This window comes from Pseudophryne corroboree, chromosome 5 (genome assembly GCF_028390025.1).
Source record: "Pseudophryne corroboree isolate aPseCor3 chromosome 5, aPseCor3.hap2, whole genome shotgun sequence".
Classification (NCBI taxonomy): Eukaryota; Metazoa; Chordata; class Amphibia; order Anura; family Myobatrachidae; genus Pseudophryne; species Pseudophryne corroboree.
Window position 1 is genome coordinate 663,421,374 of NC_086448.1, and position 24,596 is coordinate 663,445,969.

General features: G+C 42.4%; 1 protein-coding gene across 7 annotated transcripts in view; it reads right to left on the reverse strand.

Moving 5' to 3' along the window:
* ST18 (ST18 C2H2C-type zinc finger transcription factor) overlaps positions 1-24,596 on the reverse strand; it is a 340,135-nt gene that overhangs the window by 199,561 nt on the left and 115,978 nt on the right. For all 7 annotated transcript variants that reach the window (XR_010177857.1, XR_010177858.1, XM_063923709.1 and 4 more), the window contains exon 2: positions 1,829-1,924. Coding sequence is in view for 5 of the 7 variants with exons in the window: in XM_063923709.1 (XP_063779779.1) it covers positions 1,829-1,831 (3 nt within the window). In the remaining 2 variants the exon portion in view is untranslated. The remainder of the gene's footprint in view (positions 1-1,828; positions 1,925-24,596) is intronic.

Genomic DNA, 24,596 nt, shown 5'->3' on the forward strand with positions numbered 1-24,596 from the left:
ATGCTGCGGTCCTATCATAGGGACCTCTGTTTTATCCGGGTTCAGTCGCAGCCAACTGGCACTCATCCACTCCTGGAGCTCAGCTAGACAGCCATTTAGGGTTGCTATTGGGTTATCAGTGACCTGAGCAAAGGAAAAGTACAGTTGTGTATCATCTGCATAGCAGTGGTAGACTAGCCCATGGCGCCTGATTATTTAACCCAGCGGGAGCATGTACTGTATACTGCAAAAAGCATGGGGGATAGCATAGAACCTTGTGGGACACCACATGGCAATGGCACTGGTGGTGATGATAGATCACAGACACTGACTGGGATCACAGACAGTGGCTGCCTGACTTGGTCTTGAAAAAGGTCCATGCCAGGACCGAAACGTCGACCTCTGCATTTGGTTATGTGAGTTACTAATAAAAGCATTTCTTTCTACACGCAAGTCTGGTGAGTACTTCCCAATAGAATACTGAATATTAAGGAGGCTGTGCTTTAATCACATTGATCTCTGGATAACAATGTACCCCAGCTGTTAACTATGCATGGATATTGAGAGTGCAGCTTTCTCCATGTACTATCTATCTATCTATCTATCTATCTATCTATCTATCTATCTATATATATATATATATATATATATATACATATATATTATATATACTGTATATTCACATACACAGGCATATGTCAATTAGACAGGTAGATTAGCCATGCCCAATAGCCCGGGATGCATTGAAGAGCACAGTATCATATTACTTGTAGTATAGGGCCCAGCAGGTACAGTACTTTAAGCCTTTGCTAACTGTGCAGGGTTAGCAATGTGATTAATTAAACAATTCAGACCAGGAAAGCAATTAAGGAGGTTGTTATTCATATTTGTGTGAATGAGACACTGCTATATCCTATACAATATGTAATGATGTCTTATACTTAATGGAGTATTTCACAGTTTACAGTGTTACACTCTTGATTGCATACTCTTAAGGCAATTGTGACTGCTGTAGGAAAAGGGCTCAAAGGCACATTCCGGAAGTTCTGACCTCATCTGCATAGCCTATTCTAAGGCAGCTACAAATCCTTTTAATAAACGAATGCAAGCCAAGGAGTCAAAATCCGATTCATATGTTCATACTGTACACTTTGCACGATATGCCAATATAACTGTTATTTATTTAAATGGCTTAGATAGCAAGTCACAGGATAACATGTAATACTTATAAAAAGGTTGCTCTTTTATGTATATTTATTAAATACACTGATGAATTCTATGGCATTATTTGAACCAATCTTAGTAAGTGAGTTTGTGGTTGTAGCACTACAAATAGGTTCCATCTGTTGAGGAAATTAAACCTTTACTTCAAAGGGATTCTGACAAATAAGTTTCAACTCTGTATTTACAAAGTGTAGAGAGTGGATAGTTAGCACGTAGATCGCTTATATGTGGACATTGGTTCCACAGCCATATACACTCTACAGCTTCCAAACAACTTTGCACAACTGGCAGAGCTGAATGTAAAACAAAACCATATGTTTATGTTCTTTTGCCAAATGACTTCTGCAAATAATTCTATTATTCCCCCAGGTAACAAATGTGTGCCAATTATTTCTATTAGAGTGTATCACGAAGGCATTAGAGGGCAGAGACACAAGCGAGTCAGTCGCTAGCTAAACATTAGCAAAGAGTTGGAAAAATTGTAGCACTAAGATACAAGGTATAAGTTCTAAAGAAATCATTTCATGTTTTGTAAACATAATTTGCGTACAAGTACACACTATCACCCACATTCATATATACAAAAGGACAGTATCATTTTGAAGCAGTGAAAAAAATAGCTTACCATTTTCCTCTCAAGTAAAATGATGTGTTAGGATAATACGGTCAGCAGGGTTATGTTTCAGGTGCAGATTTAATAGATAATTCTGTTTTTCATTCTCTATGAGAGAGAAAATAGATTTACTAAGTAATCAGTAGGGATAGTAGAATGTTTAGCATTCGATTATAGTAAAATAATATTTTATTTCTAATATGCAGATAGTCAAGTTCAACAGTGTAAAAAATAACAAAGATCAATTACATAGCAAATACAGAAACATATGTTTTACATTTTTCTAGTGCACAGAATTTTTATTTTGTTATTTTAGAGAATGTGTTTCAATGTCATTGTCACTGTATACAATAAGAAAATAAATAACTGAGGAATGGTCCATTGTACAGCAATATAGTAATTACTACAGCTGTGGATGTACTGTGTGGAGAGTTATTTACAATAGTAGTTGGTACCGTAAAAAATGTCAGGTATCTAGTTACTGCACTAAGCAGTCAGCAATAAGCTCAGCAAGTGCGTTTTCACTGATGAAAGTTATGTAACTTCTGATTGGCTGGTTTGGTATTGTCATTTTTGCACATATGTAGATCTGAAAATGTAGACTGGGCCGGATGCAATGCAGTGTGAGGCGGCTGGAGCATCGAGATTCCGTCCGAACTCGTTAGTTTTTTTAAAACAGCAATCATGTACCAACCTGTAAATGATTGCTGCTTTAAAAAAATTTACAAGTTCGACCGGAGTCTCGGAGCTCCAGCCACCTCGCACTGCATTACGTTCGGCCCACTGTGTTTACAGTGAACATATATTTGTGTGGTGAAACAGTTTTAAATGTACACTGCTTTGTTCTGAGACTGGTGTTAAACAATGCATGGAATCAGTGAATAAGGTTGACTATAATTCTTTTCTTTAGATAAAAGGTTCATATTGACACCTCTGGACTCTATAGACTACATTGTACAGGACAGTTCAGTTACAAATGCAAATGCACCATGAGCATCTGGAGTTCTATAATTGTCAAGATAGATGCACACAAAGTCACAGAGGTGCACAAATTTGGCAACTAAAACACGGTTAGTAAATGAGGCCTAATGCTAGTAAATGAGCACTACTGATGCATAGCTACTGACTGTAAAATGTGCAGTGTCCTATGGATCATTACTTCTCATGGTTAACAGCAGCTAACCACTCAAACCAGAATGTGCTGCTAGTGCTAATGTAAAAAGTGTGACTTTTGGACAAACCCTAATGCTAAATTTAGGTAGATTGCACTGTATGACAAAACATTTGGTGGTTTCTTTGTTTAGAAGTCTTCCCTGCAAATAAGTTTTTTTTTAAATTAATATTTAATTTCAAATATCTTGGAGTTCTTTATTTGGTGTGTTACAGAACAGTTACAGTATGTTTCCAAACACGATTACCATTCCTGCAATGCAAAGCTGCGCACACCATATAGCTGGGTTGTGATGAAATCTGATGCATTTTGCATTTGTAACAGGAGATTCCTGTGATGTAATCAGGGGTCTTATGTAAAGCCTTACTGATATCATGCAAAGTGTACGGAATGTTAATCGCTCTACTAGATACTAATTGCTCATTTGCATTGGCTCTAATAATGCTGAAAATCATAGAGACCTAAGTGACTCCTAATGTCTCACCTGACTTAACAACAAACAAACAAAATTGATTGAGAAGGATAAAGTCAAAATTATAATCATCATCATGTCTATCTATCTATCTATCTATCTATCTATCTATCTATCTATCTATCTATCTATCTATCTATCTACTAATCTATCGATTAATCTTCCCATACTCGGAATTACCAGGCAATAGAATTAAGGAAAAGTTGCTTTAATTGTCAATCTGCTGATTTATTTTCAGAAGAACATATTTTAAAGAACTTTTTTCCTTTTAATCTGTGCTAAATTATTTGTTCTCTAAATTATAATTGCTAAAACTAGGACTGTTGTAGTAACTATAATTAACATAATCTAGTTTTGTTAATAATTGTTCATTATTCATGATATTGCTATTGTCTATCATCATATATTATTGGCATATTTGTGCTGCTGATACTTTGTTTTTTTATACATATATTAGAGATGATATTTCATTTATTTTTTTACAAAGATTGTCAATAAATGAACTAAATCACATAAGGGAGTAGTAAGACTCCTGCCCAGATCCCAGATGCCAAACTGATTAGCATCCAAATAAACACACAGCAGCACATCATCTGCACAATGCAATTTTTTTTGTACTATTTTAATAGTTTTTCTCAAAGGGCTTGTTTTCAACTTTCTTCAGTGGCAAGTTGGTTCTCAGGGGGAAGAGTCGCTTCCTAATGCTCACAGCTTCTACCCAGTCTAAAGGAACCGTTTGCTGTCATATGCATCAACCCTCTGCCCTAATCCCATCTGCTGTCTATTTCATCCCAAGGGACTTAGAGTTAAGACAACACAGCTGAGATCCACTTAGAAAAGTACATATAGGCTGTATAAAGGAAACAAGCCACTTATTTTGTAAATCTAGCCATTCTTGTCCCTACAGTATAACATATTTCAAAATACAATCACTGTTATATATTTTTACATTTTGCACAATGCTACTGTACATGTTTAGCCAAAGTTATTTATGAAATTGGTCTTGCATTCACTATGCATTCACTACAGTAGCTGATATAAAGCAGCTACCTTGTATCAGACTACATGAATGTATTGATCTTGGACCTTCAATAGCAGATGTTGGGAGTATTTTTCTTTAGAAAACTTTTATCGGCATGCAAAGTAAATTTATCAGAAAAAAATATGTGTTCAACAGAGACAGAGAAAATAACATAGTGATGCATTACAATTGCAATATGGAAAAAAGTAACATGTCACAGAGTACAGTATAAAAACGATGAGGTCAATTATAACAATGGGTGAAAGAACTGAAGATCAATTGCTTCAGGGACATATCAGGTGAATAAACTTAGGCTCCATGTGTGATCCTCAGCTATGTTAAACAGTATCACAATAATACAAGAACATTTACTATAGTAATATACCTGCAAAGGAGAAAAAAACAATCACTCTTCATGGAGTTGGGGAGCACAAACTGGAATATTGAAGGGTCTTTTTTCAAGTCAAGTGGTGCATCAAACTTTATGCAAAGAGGTCTACACTCCTTCATAAGGAACATAAAATAAAATTTGTATATAAACAAGCTAATAGTCAGGGAATGATCCTGAACCTTAACCGAAAGATACATTTTCTCACTAATACAGAAAGAATCAAGTATAAAATATAATAAAAGTAATCTACTACCATAAGTAATATAAAAAGATGCTCAATCACCTCTAAAATGGCCCTTTCCAGGAAAAGCTAGGTATATTTCAACAAGCGATTAGTAACATATACAGTAATTGTACTTGTCTCCAAAAATCTCATGCTAATCTCACATGCAGAGGATCAAAGATGCATTCCAATGTCCAAATTTTAAACAGTTAGTAGAGTCTGTAAATGTAATAGCACAGCAGCACTGGGGGAATAGATATCTATGCCAGTGGTTCTCAAACTTTTTGAATCACAGCACCCTAGAGTATCAGAATTTCCTCACGGCACCCCTAGGCCAAAAGATTCTTCATGAGAAAGTTAGAAAGAAATATTAAATGAAGTAAATTGTGTTAACATGTCATCCTTAAGATCAGTTATGTGGTGGGGGACAAGATTTGCTTCTGTGTTTCCATATATTTTATGATTGGCAGCCACCAGCACTGGTTTTGCCTATTACATTGACCATTAATAATTTGAATTGGACCTGGACCACCAATCCAAGGCACCCCTGCAAGTGTCTTGAGGCACCCCAGGATGCCACGGCACACAGTTTGAGAACCACTGCAATCTACAGTATATTGAGGAACATCTCCCCATATGAGTTAGCTGTCATTTTTTTTATTTTTTATAAAAGGCCTGGGAATACATCTAGCCAATGTGATAGGACAGTTCTCACCGAAGCGTAAGTAATAGATAAACAAACGTGTTTATAAAGTAGAAAGATAGCTCTTCCACATGACAGAGAAGTGAATAATATTGTATCCAAACATCTAGTCTAGTTGAAAGGATAGTAAGTAACAAGCTGAACAGAGTGAATAGCTTGGTGAGCCACAAACACGTGCGAAGGGTTATATTAACTTTTCAATTACTTATAGAGATCGCCTTTGACACAGACTCACTATGAATCTCAAATAAGTGATACCCCTACATCTCCAGGAGTACAAGATGCCCCATTTTACAATTCTGGGGAGTATTTTTCTAAAACACCAAATGGAAGAATGCAATTTCAATTTGTCTCTTTGGGGCTTTTACAGTCTTAGGAGGGTGTCCAATTACAGGTGAAAATACATCGGGTGTGAAAAACTGACATTTTTCACAATTTGTCCAGATGTTTCATCCATATTTTTTTTACAGGCTATCCAGTTTGGTCGCCTGTAAAAATATACATTATTTCCCAAAACCACACAGGTTCAATGACTCCTGTGTGTTTTCAGTAGAAACAGCCCCATTTTCGGATGAAAACTGGGCTGTTTTGGGGGATTCGTTTTCACCTGTGTTACGTTCACGGTACTTGGTACTCAGGGTGAACAAGCCCCGAGCTCAGGAACGTAATGCTGCAATGGAAACATAGCCCAGCAGCAACCCCTACACAGCCCTGACTCCGTTGTCTCGCCTACGTGGTCAGTCTACGCCTACGAGACTATGTTTGCTTGGGCCCACGGCAGCCATATTTGAAGTGCGGATTAGGTCTGCCCAACTCCGATGTCCCCCGGTCTTAGTTGGAGACAAGGCATAAATTGAGACGGGGCGGTAACAAGGGGAACCTCTAACTAAAGATGGAAAAAAACAGTTAGGGGTGCTACAGAACTCAAAGGAAGTATGCGCAGAACAGCCGCCAGAACAAACTACAACAAAGGCAATGCTGTCCACACGTCGACACAATACTGTTGTGTACCGGCGACGACAGCACACGCAGAACCCTCTGCAAAATCCAAAGCGAAATATAACAAGAAGCTATGGCCTAGGCCGTAAGACGCGGCAAAGCCGCTACTCACGAAACCGGTGTGAATACAGGTGGACGGACAAGAACCCCCAAAGCCGCAGACACAGGTTCACAGAACTGGAGGGCAGGTAGAATTCTGACAACAGACCAGAGGATGCCAAGACACAGGATAACTGGATCAGGAACAGGCAATACCACAGGACTTATGGACAGGAACACGCCAAGGCAGGAAGCAGCTCAGCAGAAGCTATTACCGGCGTCTGTGTCAGGCACTGAGGGAGAATATAACAGGGAGCCCTCCAATAGCTGCAGAGAACCTAAATTAGAGATGTCGTGCAGCTGCCCTGCTGCACGACCCAGAGCTGACAGGTGGATACAAATTACATGGCAGCGGGGAACACCATCCACCTCTGGTGTCCCAGTTGCCAAGGACCCAGCGGCTCACTGCGCACAGCGTCCTCCGTTGCCAAGCGCTGTGCGGGGAGCAGGAGGAGGCACGGCGGACATGACGTGCCGGCCCCATTGCCAAGCAATGGCCGGGCGCCGGCGAGACCCGCCGCGGCTAACAACCTGCCTGAGGAGGTGAAACAAAATCCCTGATAAGCCAGCGCGAGATGGCTCTACAAGGCTAATTGAATAGCCCCAGTGGGACAATTACCTGTGGTAATTAACCACGGCTGATTGGATACCACCCTTAGCGGAAGATTTACTAAAGTGTGGTTTAGCATATGGCTAGCAAACCACCACACATCAGATCATTGGTTTTTAGATCCAGACTTCATCTGTTGTGTTGGTTTGCATTCACCTTACCCCGTTCAAACCGTACAGTCTGTTCTAGATGTACCCAGTGACCTATACTCCTCAGCTGTAAAAATCAGTGTGTATCCACTAATTAGCACTCCTTGTAAAGGATCTGGACCAGCAACCTGCTGGGCTACTGTTACCAGCAGAAGTACAAATCTGGATGCAAGCAGCAAGAGGAACTAAGTGGAAGACATCTAAGACATCCTGGGACTGAGCCACATATTGTGGTGAATGGGACAAATATTTTGGCAACTTACAGTAGGTACAACCTCTTGTAATAGATCTGGGCCAGCAATCCACTGGGAAACCAACACTGGCAGAGGAACAAGCCTTGGCACTTGCAGCAGAAAGAGCTAACAGCGACTAAGATACATCTTACCAGCATTTAAAAGGAGGGCGAATACCCCATTGGGGGTTTAAGACTAATCATCAAGAATCTCTTATGGGGGGAAAATCAAAGAAAAAGTGTCCCTAAAACCTACTAAGGGAAGTACTGTATATTTTGTTAATTTTGCATACATATTAGTGCCATACTATACATAAATTATGCTATATTTGCTATTTACAGTATGTTTTTTATGGTGTACAACAAGGTGAAACAGAGGCTGCTTACCTGTATATCAGGGAAGCACTTATTTGTGACTTTCTTTACCATGTTACACTTAATGTGAAAGTAACTAGGTCGCATAGGATGACACCATCCAAGGGGGTGACAGCAAAATCCTAGCGCTGTTCTGTATTTTTGTGTCACTCCCTGGGATGGTGTCACGGAGCAACACGGAGACCAAGGAGAGGCTGGAGGCTGCCCAGCAGCTTATGGAGCACTGGGCAAGCCCCCAGCATGACAAATACAGAAACACATAGACATGCCCACAAAATGACATACACTAGGGTGCCAAAGGTGTGCGCAAGAAGCATAGAAATGGGGGTGGCCGGGTGAGTAGACACACTGGGTGACACCCACCCAAGTGACGCCACTGCTTTTGCACTTACTATTTTTCTGTATTTAAATATCTTGTTTCTTGTTTTTTACTTAATGCAGTTCCATCTTGCAAAGAAACATGGTTAATGGTGTACATCTGTGTAAATAAAGAATTTGATTAATTTTGTTTTTTATTGAGGAAGAACTGTTATACACCTTTTCCACTGACTCAAAAATCCCAGATTATTGCACATGAGTCCACATGAGCCTGGTATTTTTATCAGTGGAAATGGCTCCACCCAGACAAAAAGAGAGCGGAGTGTGAAGAAGATGGCGCTACCATTTCTGAAGACGTGGAAAGAGATGTGACCTAATATCTGAATATACTTCTCCAAAAGAATCAGTGATGGGCCCTCTGTCCAGGGATTATCTTCAATCAATTGTTCTGACTCTCAAGGATACATAGAAGATACAAAATGAGAGGAAATAATATAGTGTAGTCATTTTGAAATTTCAGATGGATATTTTGTATGTTGCTTGATAATAAATAGGTGCGCAGAGAGTAATAAATTCTTCTTGCTTTAACCCCTTGCCTGACATGGTCACATCAGATGCGACCATACCAGCAAGTGCTTTATCTGACCTGGTTGCACAGGATGCGACCAGTCAGATAAACAGTGTTAGCAATGGCAGTGAAGGGAAACTTCCCTCCGCTGCTGCTCCCAAGGGACTGGAAGGTCCCTCTGCCTCACCGCACCCTCCCCCCAGTGTTTGTTGTGCTGCCGATCACTGCTTATAGGTCAGTACACCAGGACCCCCCACCCAGCGGCTACACACAATGGTAGCCACTGGGAAAGTATAAAGCAACCCCCTCCTCTTGACAAATGGTTCACATTATGACAATAGCAATGGTATATAATATGATTACTAGAGCCGCCGCCAGATCATGCAGTTTAAGAGACAGAGCAGAGCTGCTGCACATGCCCAAAGGTAGCAGCTTCATCTACCAAGTTTGCTGTGTGTGGATCTGAGTCCTTAATCAGTGCTCTGGACCAGAGAGTAGCTACCAGGAAGAAGAGACAGGAGCCTTACCATGAGGTGGGAGAATGTGTGATTTAGAAAGTGCTATTATGTTTGTGTATTTACTGTGGTAGGGTTAGACCATCTATAGTGTTGAATATTAATACTGTATTCCATACAGTATCCAGTGTAAAAACAGACCAATGTTTACATTAATGTCCAGGGTCGTTACTAGGTTCTTCTACCGCTCCCCCAGACTCCCACACCCGCTCCAACGTTCCGCAGAGTGGGAGATTGTGGACTGGTATTTGGAACCCCCCGTCTAGAAATCCTGTGTTTGCCACGGCCCCCCAAGCTACCTCTAGCCCCCCCCCCTGTGTACCTGGCAGCTGCCTGAGGTGTTAAAAGTAACGTTGCAATGGTCACGATGATACCAATGTTTTGATGTTACCGATCTTCCCGACCGATGTTCCGATGTTTGAGAAATATTTTTTTTATGCATTTTCCCCCCTTTTTTTTAAACTAAAATAATTTTGGATAAGGTCAAAATAATGTTCTTCACCTAATTTCCTCATAAAAAAATTTCTTTTGACAATTTCTGAGCAGTTTTTGGGTAAAAAAATTGTCAGTTAAGTGGTGAAAATTGAGGTAGCATACCTCACTTACAGTGTAAGTTGTTTGATAAAATCACATAATGGTATCTTTATCTTTAAATGCACAGTTATGTTGTTCTAAAGTGTAATAAGTTTTAGGAAATATCAACACACCTCACTTACACAAATAAGGGTGTGTTTACAGCACATCAAGGTATCTTTGAACTGTAATTAACAGGTGCGTACCATTTACTAACACTGGAAGTAGCGGTATTCCTCATACTGTATAATGGCTTCTTTTGTATCCCAAAAATCCAATCAACAGTGTAATATGATATGGTAAACGTGTTTAATAAAACTAGACATATACATAAAATGCTCATAAAAAAAATTATTTTTTAAAAGTGAACAAAAATGTTGTCCAGGGGAAGTGCCCAATTTCAGGAGGGGTAAGGACCACTCAGGTCTAGTCATCCAGGAATCCTTCTTGGGCACCTACTATAGCAGGGTTTTACCCTGAAGGTCCCAGGTGAGCTAATGGAAACCATTTACCTGGGTTGTCCAACCCAGGACCCGTTTCCAGCATGGGGAGAGCCACATTCCAGCACAAAGAGATAATGTAATCTCCAAGCGCCATCATGCACTCATGTGCAGTGTGAACAGCGCCAATCTGCAAATAACCCAGATTGGCGCCGCAGTAGTAAAGAGGTATGTCTTGGGTCTGACGTGATTTGGAACTGTGTGCCAAATCTTGGGTTGGATCCAGGACTTCAATGGAAAAGCAGTATTACAGTCTTGACATGCAGAAAAATACTGGAAAATTTAGACCATGAGCTAAATACAAAGACTAATCAGATAGCTGAAGAACATTGCCTTTAATAACTGATCATTCAATGCTGAACTATTGCAATTGTGAAAGAGTATATTGACTTTCTTAACTACTAATGGAAATCCCTGTTAGCTACCAGACATCACATGGTCATAATTCAGTACCAGAATCATGATAGTACAGTACTTAATAAAAACAAGACACAAAAATACACATAATACAATGTTATACTCCTTAAGTACTTTGTGCTATCTATTCTGGTTACTTAGGATTACTATGTGGATAGCAGAGAATTCACCCTGTCCCATATTAATTCTAACCAGAGATTTTAAAACAATAAATAAAAAAATAAAAAAATATGCTTGGTCTTCATCTTGATTTAGCAAAGTTTAATAATAAATACCAATTTTGCTTTAACCATGCCACTAACAAATTCTATCGGAAAAGTGATTAATAGTAGGAATGCTAACTAACCACATATAAGACACAGATAAACATTAGTTTCTCCAACCAATTTGAAGGAAGGCTTATAATCCCCTGGATTTAATAATGTTGTTTAATATCGGGTGGTACTATTAAATGGCTGGAAAACTTTCAACCCCTTTTTTTCTTTAAGATCATTAATCATTCCAAATCAAGAAATTAAAATCAGGTTAAGTATCAGTCAGTAATTGGGCTATGTCAATTTTTTTCTGAGCATGCTACTTAATTATTATTATTATTATTATTATTATTATTATTATAAAGATCCATGGAGAGTATTTGTATTTTGCTCAAGTTCTCAACCTACCTATCTAACCGCTCTTTCAGTGTTTCTTTGAATCCACCTCCTCTTCGCTACATCTATCAGTTGGAGTATTGCAAGGCTCTGTCTTGGGTCCTCTGCTTTTCTCAGTCTAAAAATGGCACTAATTGTATACCTCCCATAACCTTCAATGCCTCCCTATCTAATTGCATCCCCTCTGTACAATCCACACATGAGAGTTGATTCAGACCTAATTGCTAGGCTGCGTTTTCTCACAGCCTGCTATCAGATCTGAACGGCGCATGCGTATGCACCGCAATGCACAGGCACGACGGACCGCAGCAATGGGGATCGCCGGTCAGCGACGGGATGGTGCGAAAATTCAGAACGCGCCTGTGATCACAAGGAGATTGACAGGAAGAGGGCGTTTGTAGGTGGCAACTGACCGTTTTCAAGGAGTGTCTGGAAAAATGTACTGTAGGCGTTGGATGGGAGGGTGTCTATCGTCAAATCCGGTACCAGACAAGCTGAAGTGATCGCAGCAGCTAAGTAAGTCCTGGGATGTGCAGAGATTGCACAAAATCAGTTTGTGAAGCTCTGCTATACATGCATTTGCACACTAACACAGCTAAAGTACACTCCCCCTGAAGGCAACTACTATCCGATCGCAGGGCTGCAAAAATCACTGCCCAGCAATCAGGGCTGAATTACCCCCATAATCTCACATATTTTGTCTTTCTTCACTTTCACACCCTCCTGACCCTTGGCCAACATTGCTGAGTGACCATATCATGCAGCCCATTAAGAACCTTTGTAATCTGGTGGACCATTAGGCAACTGGTAGCACCTATCCTTGTTTATCAATGCCTATTTCCTTATTGATTGTAAGCTTATGAGCAGGGTCCTTCTATCTCTATGTCTGTTTGTTATTACTCAGTTTTATTGTATTACTTTTGTTCCAATTGTAAAGCGCAACAGAATATGCTGCGCTATATAGGAAACTGTTAATAATGAAATAAAAAAAGAAATAAAAAAATTCTAAATGTGACCTATGGAATTCTTGTTTATTATACAACTATCCTAAAGGTGAAGGTCTAACTAATAAACAAGCATTATTAATTTGGATGATTTAAATACCCATACCATAAACTATCAACTGTCAGTCCTTATGATGGACTGAAAGTGACAGCATCAGTGATGGATAATTTTTTAAATTTGATTGCACTAGTGTCTACAGTATCAATAACTGATATTATTGTACTATTCATTATTAATATTCTGAGGAAAATAGAAGTGGCTTGTTGTTCTGCAGAGACATTCTCCGCTCAGAAGCCACCAACCAACATTGTTAAAGAAAATGTCCCAGTACACCTGCAGGTTTTTATGAAATTATTGAACTTTATATTAAGTGATCATTGTTAGGCGCCGGGGTCCGCTCGTCGGTGCGGCCCGGCGCCTAGCAACCAGGGACGCCGTGCGCGTACAGCCGCCGGCTCCCTGGCAACGCTAGACGCCGGGCGCACGGAGCCGCTCTGACCTTAGCAACGGGGACGCCATGTTCAGCCGCGTTCCCCGTTGCTGGGTCTGTCCTGATTACCTCATGGTGTGCTGGCCGTGCAGCATGCAAGCTGCACGGCATTTCAGTTGATTACCCTGTCTGGATTTTGATTGGAGGGTTCCTGAATAAAGGCACCCTCAGGACTCCTTACAGACGCCGGTGATAGCTTCCTGTTTGCCTGTGTCTGCTACAGAGAGTTTCCAGTCCTGCTCAATCCGGTTGTTCCTGTCCTCAGAGATCCTGTACTCGGAAGTTTGTCATCTGTTCCTGGAGTCTGACCGAGCACCTTTAACATCTTGTGGTGTTCGTGAGTCGCGGCTCAGCCGTGTGTTGCGGCTTGTCCGCTTACTGTTTATTATTTAGTTTACTTGTGTTCTGGAGCTTTTGCGGAGGATTCCGCTCCCACAGATCCACTCTGGTATCCAGCGGTGCTGGATAGGAGTAACGGATCAGGGGATCTTTGGTTGTCCTTTTCCCTGGCGGCTAGTCCGCACATACCTTTGGTTTAAGTTAGTTAGCTTGTAACCCCTGGCCTGGTTGCTTATTCAGAGGGCCCCTTGTTATCACCCTGTCTCGGACTTCCCCTTGTCTCCCTTTAAGACCTGCGGGGGCATCGGGGTTGGGCAGACATAATCCGCCCTTCGAACGCGGCTGCCATGGGCTCAAGCAACCATAGTCTCGCAGGGGATTTCTGATAACACGGGCGAGACAACGGAGTTAGGGTGCCAGGGGTTACTAGGCTCTCCTGCTCCCACAACCAGCTTATTTTCCCTGTACTCAGACCTCTGCCATAAGATCTCCTCCGGTCTGGAGTACAGGAATCATAACATTATCACCGGCCAGACAAAAGAAAAAATTTTAATTAACAGGAGTTAATTTTTTCACTTATTCAGTTGGGAGATTTTGTCGGCCTCATGAATCCCGCCGGTATTGGGCCAAATCCTGGCCAGCTTCTAGTTAGTCAGATTCAAGAACTTACTCAGATGGTTCAGGATCTGTCCCTCCGGGTGAGGTCACAGGAAGATCTGTTACGGACTTCCCCGAGGGTCATCCCTGAACCAAAAATGCATCTGCCTGACCGTTTTTCTGGGGATAGAAAACAGTTTTTTAATTTTAAAGAGTCTTGTAAACTTTATTTTCGTTTAAGACCAGTCTCCTCAGGTACGGAGGCTCAGCGGGTTGGAATTATTATTTCTCTGCTTCAGGGGGATCCTCAGACCTGGGCTTTTAGTTTAAAGACAGACGATCCGGCCTTATCGTCTGTAGACGCCTTTTTAAAATCTTTAGGGCTATTGTATGACGACCCTGATAGAGAGGCGTCCGCTGAGAGTCAGTTGCGTGCTCTTAGACAGGGTAGGAATCCCGCAGAGAATTATTGTATGGAGTTTCGCCGTTGGTCGAACGACTGTGGATGGAATGACCCAGCTCTGCGCAGTCAGTTTCGCCTCGGCTTATCTGAATCTATAAAAGACAGTCTCCTTCAGTATCCCGCTCCTGAGACTCTCGATAAACTCATGGAGCTCTCTATTAAGATAGATCGTCGGCTCAGAGAGCGGAGGGCTGAAAAAGGGGCATCTGTCGGGTCTACTCCTTGTGTGCTTTCCATTCCTGTAGACATGGAGGAGCCTATGCAGATAGGTCTCTCCAAACTGTCTCCTGAAGAAAGAACCAGGAGGCAAAATTCTGGTCTTTGTTTATACTGTGGAGGTAAGGGACATTTTGCCCGTAGTTGTCCGAACAAATCGGGAAACTTCCTGACCAAGTGAATTGTGAGGGGGTTCACTTTGGTCTGCAGCTCATCTCCTCAAATAACTCACTGTTAGTTCCTGCTAAAGTTTCCTTTGGCAGCCTCTGTTCCTCGGTCTCTGCTTTTGTGGACAGTGGAGCTGCAGGGAACTTTATGGATTTAACATGGGCCAAGGCCTTAGGTATTCCTCAGTTAACCTTGGGTAGGTGTGTCACCATGCATGGTTTAGATGGGAGTCCCTTGTCCAATGGGGTTATTTCTCTAGGTACACCTCCTGTTTTACTCTCGGTGGGAGCCCTGCATTCTGAAAAGATTGAGTTTTTCCTTACTCATTGTCCAGCAGTTCCTGTGGTTCTGGGTCACCCTTGGCTGGCCTTTCATAATCCCATCATTGATTGGCAGTCGGGGGAGATCTTACAATGGGGTACCATCTGTAATAAAGAATGTATTACGCTTCCTATCCGAGTAGCTGCCGCCGTTCCTGCACCCATTCCTGAGGAATATCAGGATTTTGTTGACGTGTTTTCCAAGGGCAATGCGGATATTCTGCCTCCCCATAGGCCTTACGATTGTGCCATTGAGCTAATTCCTGGTGCCACGTTGCCTAAAGGAAGGTTATATGCATTGTCTGGTCCTGAAACTGTGGCCATGAATGAGTATGTGAAAGAAAGCCTTGGGAAAGGTTTTATCAGGCCATCTAAATCCCCTTTAAGTGCAGGTTTCTTCTTCGTAGAGAAGAAGGATGGTTCACTCAGACCCTGCATTGACTTTAGAGCTTTGAATAAAATCTCAGTAAAGAATACTTACCCTCTGCCGCTGATCTCTGTCCTCTTTGATCAGCTACGTTCGGCTGTGATTTTTTCAAAGATTGACCTTAGAGGAGCATATAACCTCATCAGAATCAAGTCAGGGGATGAGTGGAAAACGGCATTCAGTACTCAATCAGGCCACTATGAGTATCTGGTTATGCCATTCGGCCTGTCAAACGCTCCGGCAGTTTTCCAGGATCTCATTAATGATGTGCTCCGTGAATTTCTTGGAAGATTCGTTGTAGTCTACTTAGACGATATTTTGATATATTCTGACTCTGTAGAACAACATGTTACCCAGGTGCGTCAGGTGCTAAAGAAATTACGTGAAAATCACCTATATGCCAAACTGGAGAAGTGTGAATTTCATGTCACGGAGGTATCCTTTTTAGGGTACATTATTTCCCCTCGGGGATTCCGTATGGAACCAAAGAAGCTCCAAGCCATCCTTAGTTGGGCGCAACCCACCAACTTAAAAGCAATTCAGCGCTTTTTAGGGTTTGCGAACTACTATAGAAGATTTATTCACTCTTTCTCTGACCTAGTTGCTCCCATTGTGGCACTTACTAAGAAGGGAGCAGATCCTACCAATTGGTCATGTGAAGCTGAGTTATCTTTTCAGGCCTTGAAACAAGCCTTTGTCTCAGCCCCTGTCCTTAGACATCCCAACCCAGAATTGCCTTTCATTGTTGAGGTTGATGCCTCGGAGGTTGGAGTTGGGGCTATCCTTTCTCAGAAGGATCCAGATTCCCTTGAATTACATCCTTGTGCCTTTATGTCCAGGAAATTCTCATCTGCAGAATCCAACTACGATGTTGGTAACCGGGAATTGCTGGCTATTAAATGGGCTTTCGAGGAGTGGAGGCATTGGCTTGAAGGAGCGACCCATACCATTTCAGTTTTGACTGATCACAAAAATCTTCAATACATTGAATCTGCTAAACGACTGAATGCCCGGCAGGCTCGTTGGGCTTTATTTTTTACTCGTTTCAAATTCATTATCACCTTCAGGCCAGGTTCCAAGAATACTAAGGCAGATGCCCTGTCACGCAGTTTTCTTCCAGTTCAAGACAATAGTCCTGTTACTCCCATACTTCCGTCTTCAGTCATTCGGGCAGGCCTCACACAGGATGTATTTACCCAGTTAAAGCTGCTTCAACATCAAGCTCCTGGAAATACTCCTGCTGGTCGTCTTTTTGTCCCTGAGTTTTTGAGAGCTACTGTTTTGGCGGAGTTTCATGATAGCAAGGTTGCCGGGCATCCGGGAATCGCTAAGACTTTGGAATTAGTCTCCCGCTCAGTATGGTGGCCTGGTCTTTCCAAAGACATTAAAGAGTTTGTTTTTTCTTGTCAGGTCTGTGCACAGCATAAAGTTCCCCGTTCTTTGCCTATAGGTCAACTTATGCCCTTGAATGTTCCCCTTAGGCCATGGTCGCATATCTCCATGGATTTTGTGGTGGACCTCCCTCTGTCAGCCGGATGCCGAGTCATATGGGTGGTAGTGGACCGTTTTAGCAAAATGGCCCATTTCATTGCTCTTCCCCGATTGCCATCTGCCCAGGGATTGGCAGTCTTGTTCCTCCGCCATGTTTTCAGACTCCATGGCTTACCCACTGATATTGTTTCTGATAGGGGTCCACAATTCATTGCACAATTTTGGAAGTCTTTTTGTGCTTCGTTAAAGATGAAATTATCTTTAACGTCCGGTTATCATCCCCAATCCAATGGGCAGACTGAGCGAGTTAACCAATCTCTAAAACAATATTTGCGTTTGTACTCGGCCAAACTCCAAAATGACTGGTCTGAGTTTCTTCCTTTGGCGGAGTTTGCTTATAATAATGCCTGTCATTCCTCCACCAATGTGTCTCCATTTTTTGCAGTTTTTGGTTTTCACCCCAGAGCTAATTCATTTTTTCAACATTCCTCTGTCTCCTCTCTGGCCCTGACCTCTCATCTTAAACTTATTTGGAAAAAAGTGCACTTGGCTCTCAGAAAAGCAGCATTCCGGGAAAAAAGATTTTCTGACAGGCTCCGGCGGCCGTGCACTTTTAAAGTAGGAGACAGGGTGTGGTTGTCGACTCGCAATATTAAACTTCGACAAACCTCAGCCAGATTGGGTCCTAGATTTATTGGACCATTTCTCATTATCAAAAAAGTCAATCCAGTTGCTTTCCGGTTACGTTTACCAAAAACTTTACGGATCGGAAATACCTTCCATTGCTCATTACTGAAACCATATGTTTCGTCCAGTAGATTTCCTCGTAAAATATCTCAGGGGAGATCACCAATAAATGTACAGGGTCAGCAGGAGTTCTTGGTGGAGAAGGTTCTCGATTCCAAGTTGTCCCGGGGTCGGCTTTATTTTTTGGTACATTGGAGAGGTTATGGGCCAGAGGAAAGGTCTTGGGTCCTGGATGAGGATCTTCATGCCCCGAGGCTCAAAAGGGCATTTTTTCGAGAATTTCCTCAGAAACCCGGCTTTAGGGGTTCCTTGACCCCTCCTCAAGGGGGGGTACTGTTAGGCGCCGGGGTCCGCTCGTCGGTGCGGCCCGGCGCCTAGCAACCAGGGACGCCGTGCGCGTACAGCCGCCGGCTCCCTGGCAACGCTAGACGCCGGGCGCACGGAGCCGCTCTGACCTTAGCAACGGGGACGCCACGTTCAGCCGCGTTCCCCGTTGCTGGGTCTGTCCTGATTACCTCATGGTGTGCTGGCCGTGCAGCATGCAAGCTGCACGGCATTTCAGTTGATTACCCTGTCTGGATTTTGATTGGAGGGTTCCTGAATAAAGGCACCCTCAGGACTCCTTACAGACGCCGGTGATAGCTTCCTGTTTGCCTGTGTCTGCTACAGAGAGTTCCCAGTCCTGCTCAATCCGGTTGTTCCTGTCCTCAGAGATCCTGTACTCGGAAGTTTGTCATCTGTTCCTGGAGTCTGACCGAGCACCTTTAACATCTTGTGGTGTTCGTGAGTCGCGGCTCAGCCGTGTGTTGCGGCTTGTCCGCTTACTGTTTATTATTTAGTTTACTTGTGTTCTGGAGCTTTTGCGGAGGATTCCGCTCCCACAGATCCACTCTGGTATCCAGCGGTGCTGGATAGGAGTAACGGATCAGGGGATCTTTGGTTGTCCTTTTCCCTGGCGGCTAGTCCGCACATACCTTTGGTTTAAGTTAGTTAGCTTGTAACCCCTGGCCTGGTTGCTTAGTCAGAGGGCCCCTTGTTATCACCCTGTCTCGGACTTCCCCTTGTCTCCCTTTAAGACCTGCGGGGGCATCGGGGTTGGGCAGACATAATCCGCCCTTCGAACGCGGCTGCCATGGGCTCAAGCAACCATAGTCTCGCAGGGGATTTCTGATAACACGGGCGAGACAACGGAGTTAGGGTGCCAGGGGTTACTAGGCTCTCCTGCTCCCACAACCAGCTTATTTTCCCTGTACTCAGACCTCTGCCATAAGATCTCCTCCGGTCTGGAGTACAGGAATCATAACAATCATTAGGTTTATCAAAGAACAGACTTTGAGAATGTTGTAGAGTTGTTAATAAAATGAGTAGAAATTACTCTAAATACATAAAAGTACACAGAAAAATATATCTTAACTTCAGAAGCATATTATGTCCTTTTTAGGATAAGTCACCATCATCATCATGAACTTCATCATCATCATCATCATCATCATCATCATCATTAGAATTTACACCTGCTCTGCCTCCAAATCCGTAACTAGGGATGTGGGAACAGTCCCATCACTCAGGGCGCAGGGATGGAGTGGAAGTACTATTGCTGCCCTACAGCACCTGCATTTAATTTGCAGGTTGCCTGGAATGACACTTAGCAGCCTTTATCACTGGTGCATAGCAGCTCAGAGCATCTTTTGTTGCATGCACACACCAGCCTGTACAGTGGCCTGAAGCTTCCTAAGGAAGCTACAGACAGTGCTGTTCTTCCTAAAACTGGTGGCCTGCCCCCTCAGCATGACATCTGAAATTCATGTTTTTAGTGGGTAAGAGGGACTGATTATCACCCTACTCCAGCACTGACTTCCTCTTACCTCCCTCATTCTGCCTTTCCAGTCATAGGCAGTAATAACTAAGTCATTAATAGCAGATGTGTGTATGATGTGTGTATGTATGGAATTCTGCATAGCTAAGCATTACCTTTCTGAGCATGCACAGACCGAAATCACACAGGGTAGGCCATAGGAACTGGTGTAGTTCTCATATTATAGAAGGGGGGGGGCAATATAATATAATACATACGTACAACATATACTGTGTTTAGTGTAAATCTGATCAACATATACAGCACATAAACAAACCAAACCAAAAAGTAAAAACAATATTTTTGACAATTTATATGTTCAGTATACAGGATTCAGTATACATCATGTGAGATGGTACAGTATGCTAACTGAAGCTCATTATTGTTCAGCTGTTGGAGTTCAGTATATTATACTTCCTTATATGGTAGTTTATGTCTACTATGATATGTCGACATTCATGATGTCAACATGGTCATATTGTCAACATTCACCATGTCGACATTCATCATGTAGACTGATGTACTGTAATGTCAACAAGCAGTAACGTACCTGCTTCTGATGGATGCAGAAGCTCCAGAAGTATTTTCTAGATCATGGAGATCATGGGAGTGTCACTCCTGGCAGAGTCAGAGAAGTGGCGTTCTGGTAGGTACAATGCCTCTACCCTAACCCTCCCTCTAGGGCCTAACCTAACCTCTCCCTAGTGCCTAGCCTTCCCATTCTGCATCCTAACCCTAATTCCTAACCCTATCCCTCCCTCTAGTGCCTAACCCTAACTTCGCCCAAGTGCATAACCCTAGCTTTCCCATCCTGCAGCCTAACCCCAATACCTACCCCTAACCCTTACCCTTCCTCTAGTGCAGGGGTGGGGAACCTATGGCCCTCCAGCTGTTTTTGAACTACACATACCAGCATGCCCTGCTACAGTTTTGCTATTCAGTCATGCTAAAACTGTTGAAGGGCATGCTGGGATATGTAGTTCAACAACAGCTGGAGCGCCGCAGGTTCCCCACCCCTGATCTAGTGCCTAGCCTAACCTCTCCCTACTGCCTAACCCTAGCTTTCCCATCCTGCAGCCTAACCGTAATCCCTAACCATTACCCTTTCTCTAGTGCCTAACCTAACCTCTCCCTAGTGCCTAACCCTAGCTTTCCCATCCTGCAGCCTAACCGTAATACCTAACCATTACCTTTTCTCTAGTGCTTAACTTAACCTCTCCCTTGTGCCTATTCCTAGCTTTCCTTTCCTGCACTCTAAGACTAATTCCTATCTCTATCCCTCACCTTTCCTCTAGTGCCTAACCCTAACTTCGCCCAAGTCATAACCCTAGCTTTCCTATCCTGCAGCCTAAAACTAATCCCTATCTCTGTCCCTTAACTTTCCTCTAGTGCCTAACCCTAACCTCCCACCCTAGCCTTTCCATCTTGCTGCCTAACCCTAATTCCTACACCAACCCTATCTCTCCCGCTAGTGCCAAACCCTAACCCCCCTAGTGCCTAACCCTAGACTTTCCATTATGCAGCCTATCTCTAATCCCTACCCCTTGCCCTAACCCTCCCTCTAATTCCTAAAGTTAGTCTTCCCCTAGTGCCTGACCCTAGCCCTCCCAACCTGCAGCCAAACCCTAATGCCAACATTCTGACAATGTTAGCATTTACATGTCGACATTCTAGTGTCCACATTATGACAGTCAACATTGTTTTTGTCAACCTTATAACTACATTCCAGTAGTTGAATTGTTAGAAAATGTATGATTTATATTTACTGTGCATTCAAAGAGGAATTTATACATGCAGAGATGGATCATCCATAAAGCATAGGCACTAGCCAAGATCTTTATGGGTAATAAGGGGCTGAGAATACACTAACCCATTTTGCTTCTGTAATTTAGATAAAATGTGGGGCCCAAAGTATCTTGCCTAGGGCCACATGGAGTCTTAATTGGACTCATCAATCATGGGTTAAATTAGTTGAAAATATTTGCTGAAAATTGACCTTTTACTGTCCTTTAATATTTATAACTTTAAAAATGTGTTTTTTTATTGTTATGAATAAAAATATACTTTATCTCCTGATACATATAATCAGAAATACTCTAAACTGACTAGAAGCCTGAGTGAGGCTCATTATCTAAAGATTTATATTTTTCTGAAAATAATTCCAGCCTATCATTCTTGATTAAGGGATTACAATATTTGCTTTTAGTGTAATTTTTCATTTTGCATGTGTCATTACCAGGTGATTCCTATAGCTTGTGTACAGCTGGTGCACATTGGGCATGGGAAGGGTGTCTATTCAGTTTGTGCACTTCTGAGTATTTTTACTCATCTTGAGTACGCCATTTGGAACTTAGATGCAACCTGCTTACTAAGTGCCACACAGCATACTCTCAGCTCCTGTTATCTGCCTCTCCACTGTCTCTCTTGACTGTCCAAAAGGTTTTCAGGCCCTGCCTGTGTCAAGTCACCCTTCTTCGCGCTGCCCAGTTTGTCTCCATGCTGGATTTCCCTCCAGAACAGGCATACTAGCACCACCATGTTGGATTCAGTCAGCTGCTCTCACTCAGCCAGTAATAATGCAGTTGTTGCTCAGTTGACTACAACAACTAATTGGATTGCAGCAGCTCCTATAAAAGGTCTTCCTGTAGCACTAGCCAGATGCCAGTGAAATGTCAATTCATCAGATACCAACTTAGTCCCCAGCAGTCTGCAGCCTACCCCTTTGCTCCTTGGAAGACAGTGCAAGCTCAGAAAACCAGTTCCAGTCCAGCTCATAATTCTGATTCCAGTCCAGCTCAGCAATCCAGTTCCAGTCTGGCTCAGTATTCTGGTCCCAGTCCAGTTCAGCATTCCAGTTCCAGTTTGGTCCAGATATCCAGTTCCAGTTTGGTTCATCATTACCAGTACCAGCATGGACAGCATTACGGGTTCCAGGCTGGCCCGCATTACTGGTCACAGCCTGGTTGACATTACTGGTCCTAGCCCAGCAAACTGGTCTTTGCTGGTCCTAGCTCAGCTCACATTACCATTTCCAGCCCTGTCCACATTACCAGTTCCAACCCAGTCTGCAATATATGTCCCAGCCCGGTTACTCCAGCTACTCTGTCCATACACTAGCTGTTCTAGTTCCTATGCATTCTGCATTCTCTTCTCCAGTCCTCCTATGCACTCTGTTATTAAGCCCTTACCAGCTCCTCTTCCTCCATGAGATGAAATTTCATCAAGTCACCCAGCTTCCTGCATGCAGCCCCTAGTCCAGCTCCTGGCACCTATCCCTGCCTAGGAACAGACAGGGCCCCAGGTGTTACAGTTAGCATCTAAGCCATTGAGTCTGTGGGTTGGGACCCTACAAGTTAGGGTGGGGGAACTCCCACTGTACTGTTGTTTTCAGATACTCTATGTATATGATAGGTTGCACTGTCCTTACACTGGCACACATCCTGATTGGTGTTAATCTTAGAGATTGACTATGGAATTTTAAATTTAATTACATATCCACACTATCCATTTTTGACCAAAATATTGGACACTGCACTTGCCTCTAGATTGATCTCAATATACAATCCCCTTTTATTACAATTATCCTTATACATTATCATCATTGCTATTTAAAACATATCAGGGTCCAAGTTCACTCCAGTACACTTATATTGTGTTATCCTTATGTCTAGTTGTTTTCCACCTTCACTGAATGATAAATGTTCCATTATAGGACACATTCAGAATAAGGCATGGCAAGCTATTGCTTGAGGCTTGCATCTTACTGTAACATTTAAGCCCACAGATTTGGGAAAATACTAGTACTGATGTCAGGCGCTATCAACAATTATAAATAATGTATAAATAAATAAATAATTCTCTTACAACTCATACAATTTAAATAGCCGCAAACAAGTTAAAATGGCCTGTGGAAGTGGCCAACGTAATTACACCTGATTAAAACCAGGTGTAGCAAAAAAGATTCTAGTTAACCTCTTGCGCTATTAAATTAAAGGTAACATGACTTGAGAACACTTAATTAATGATTGAAATAGATTTAATATCCGTAAAATAAATTATAAACAATAAACATAAAAATAAATAGTTATGTATGCGCATACACATAAAAAGATAAATACTATACTTTACTAATTAAGCATAAGAGGTGGATCATATAATTAATTGTGACCATATATGACTAATCGATATTCATACGTTGACAGTGTCCTTTATTTGGTATTTTCAACATGAAGCAGTCCCATTAGTTATGCTCATAGAAATGAGATTAGGTGTGTACCAAGTAGGTAAATCGAACCACTATATCAGTTGTAAATGGTCCTTTTATACATGGAGAAATCTCCAAACAGCACGGAGAAGATAAATGTCACCTGGGGTTTGGTGCACAGCAAGCACCTATGTAGAACTCCCGGTTATCACTGTCCGTGAATGGTGTACTCCGTCTTCTGCTGTGTCAGGTCATCACACACACCTTACTTCGCATTAGGGGATGGAGGTTGTATCCGGCTCCCGGAGTTTTGCGCACTGCAGGCGCTGGTAAGATGATTCTGCTCCCGTCCTCAAGCCGCCGCATATAGCGCGTCCTCCCGTCTCCCGCTTATCGGTCTCAGGCAGTGTTGTATATCAATAAGACCTACTGTCAAACGTCCGTTAGGTCACACAGGGCTCCTTCTCTGACG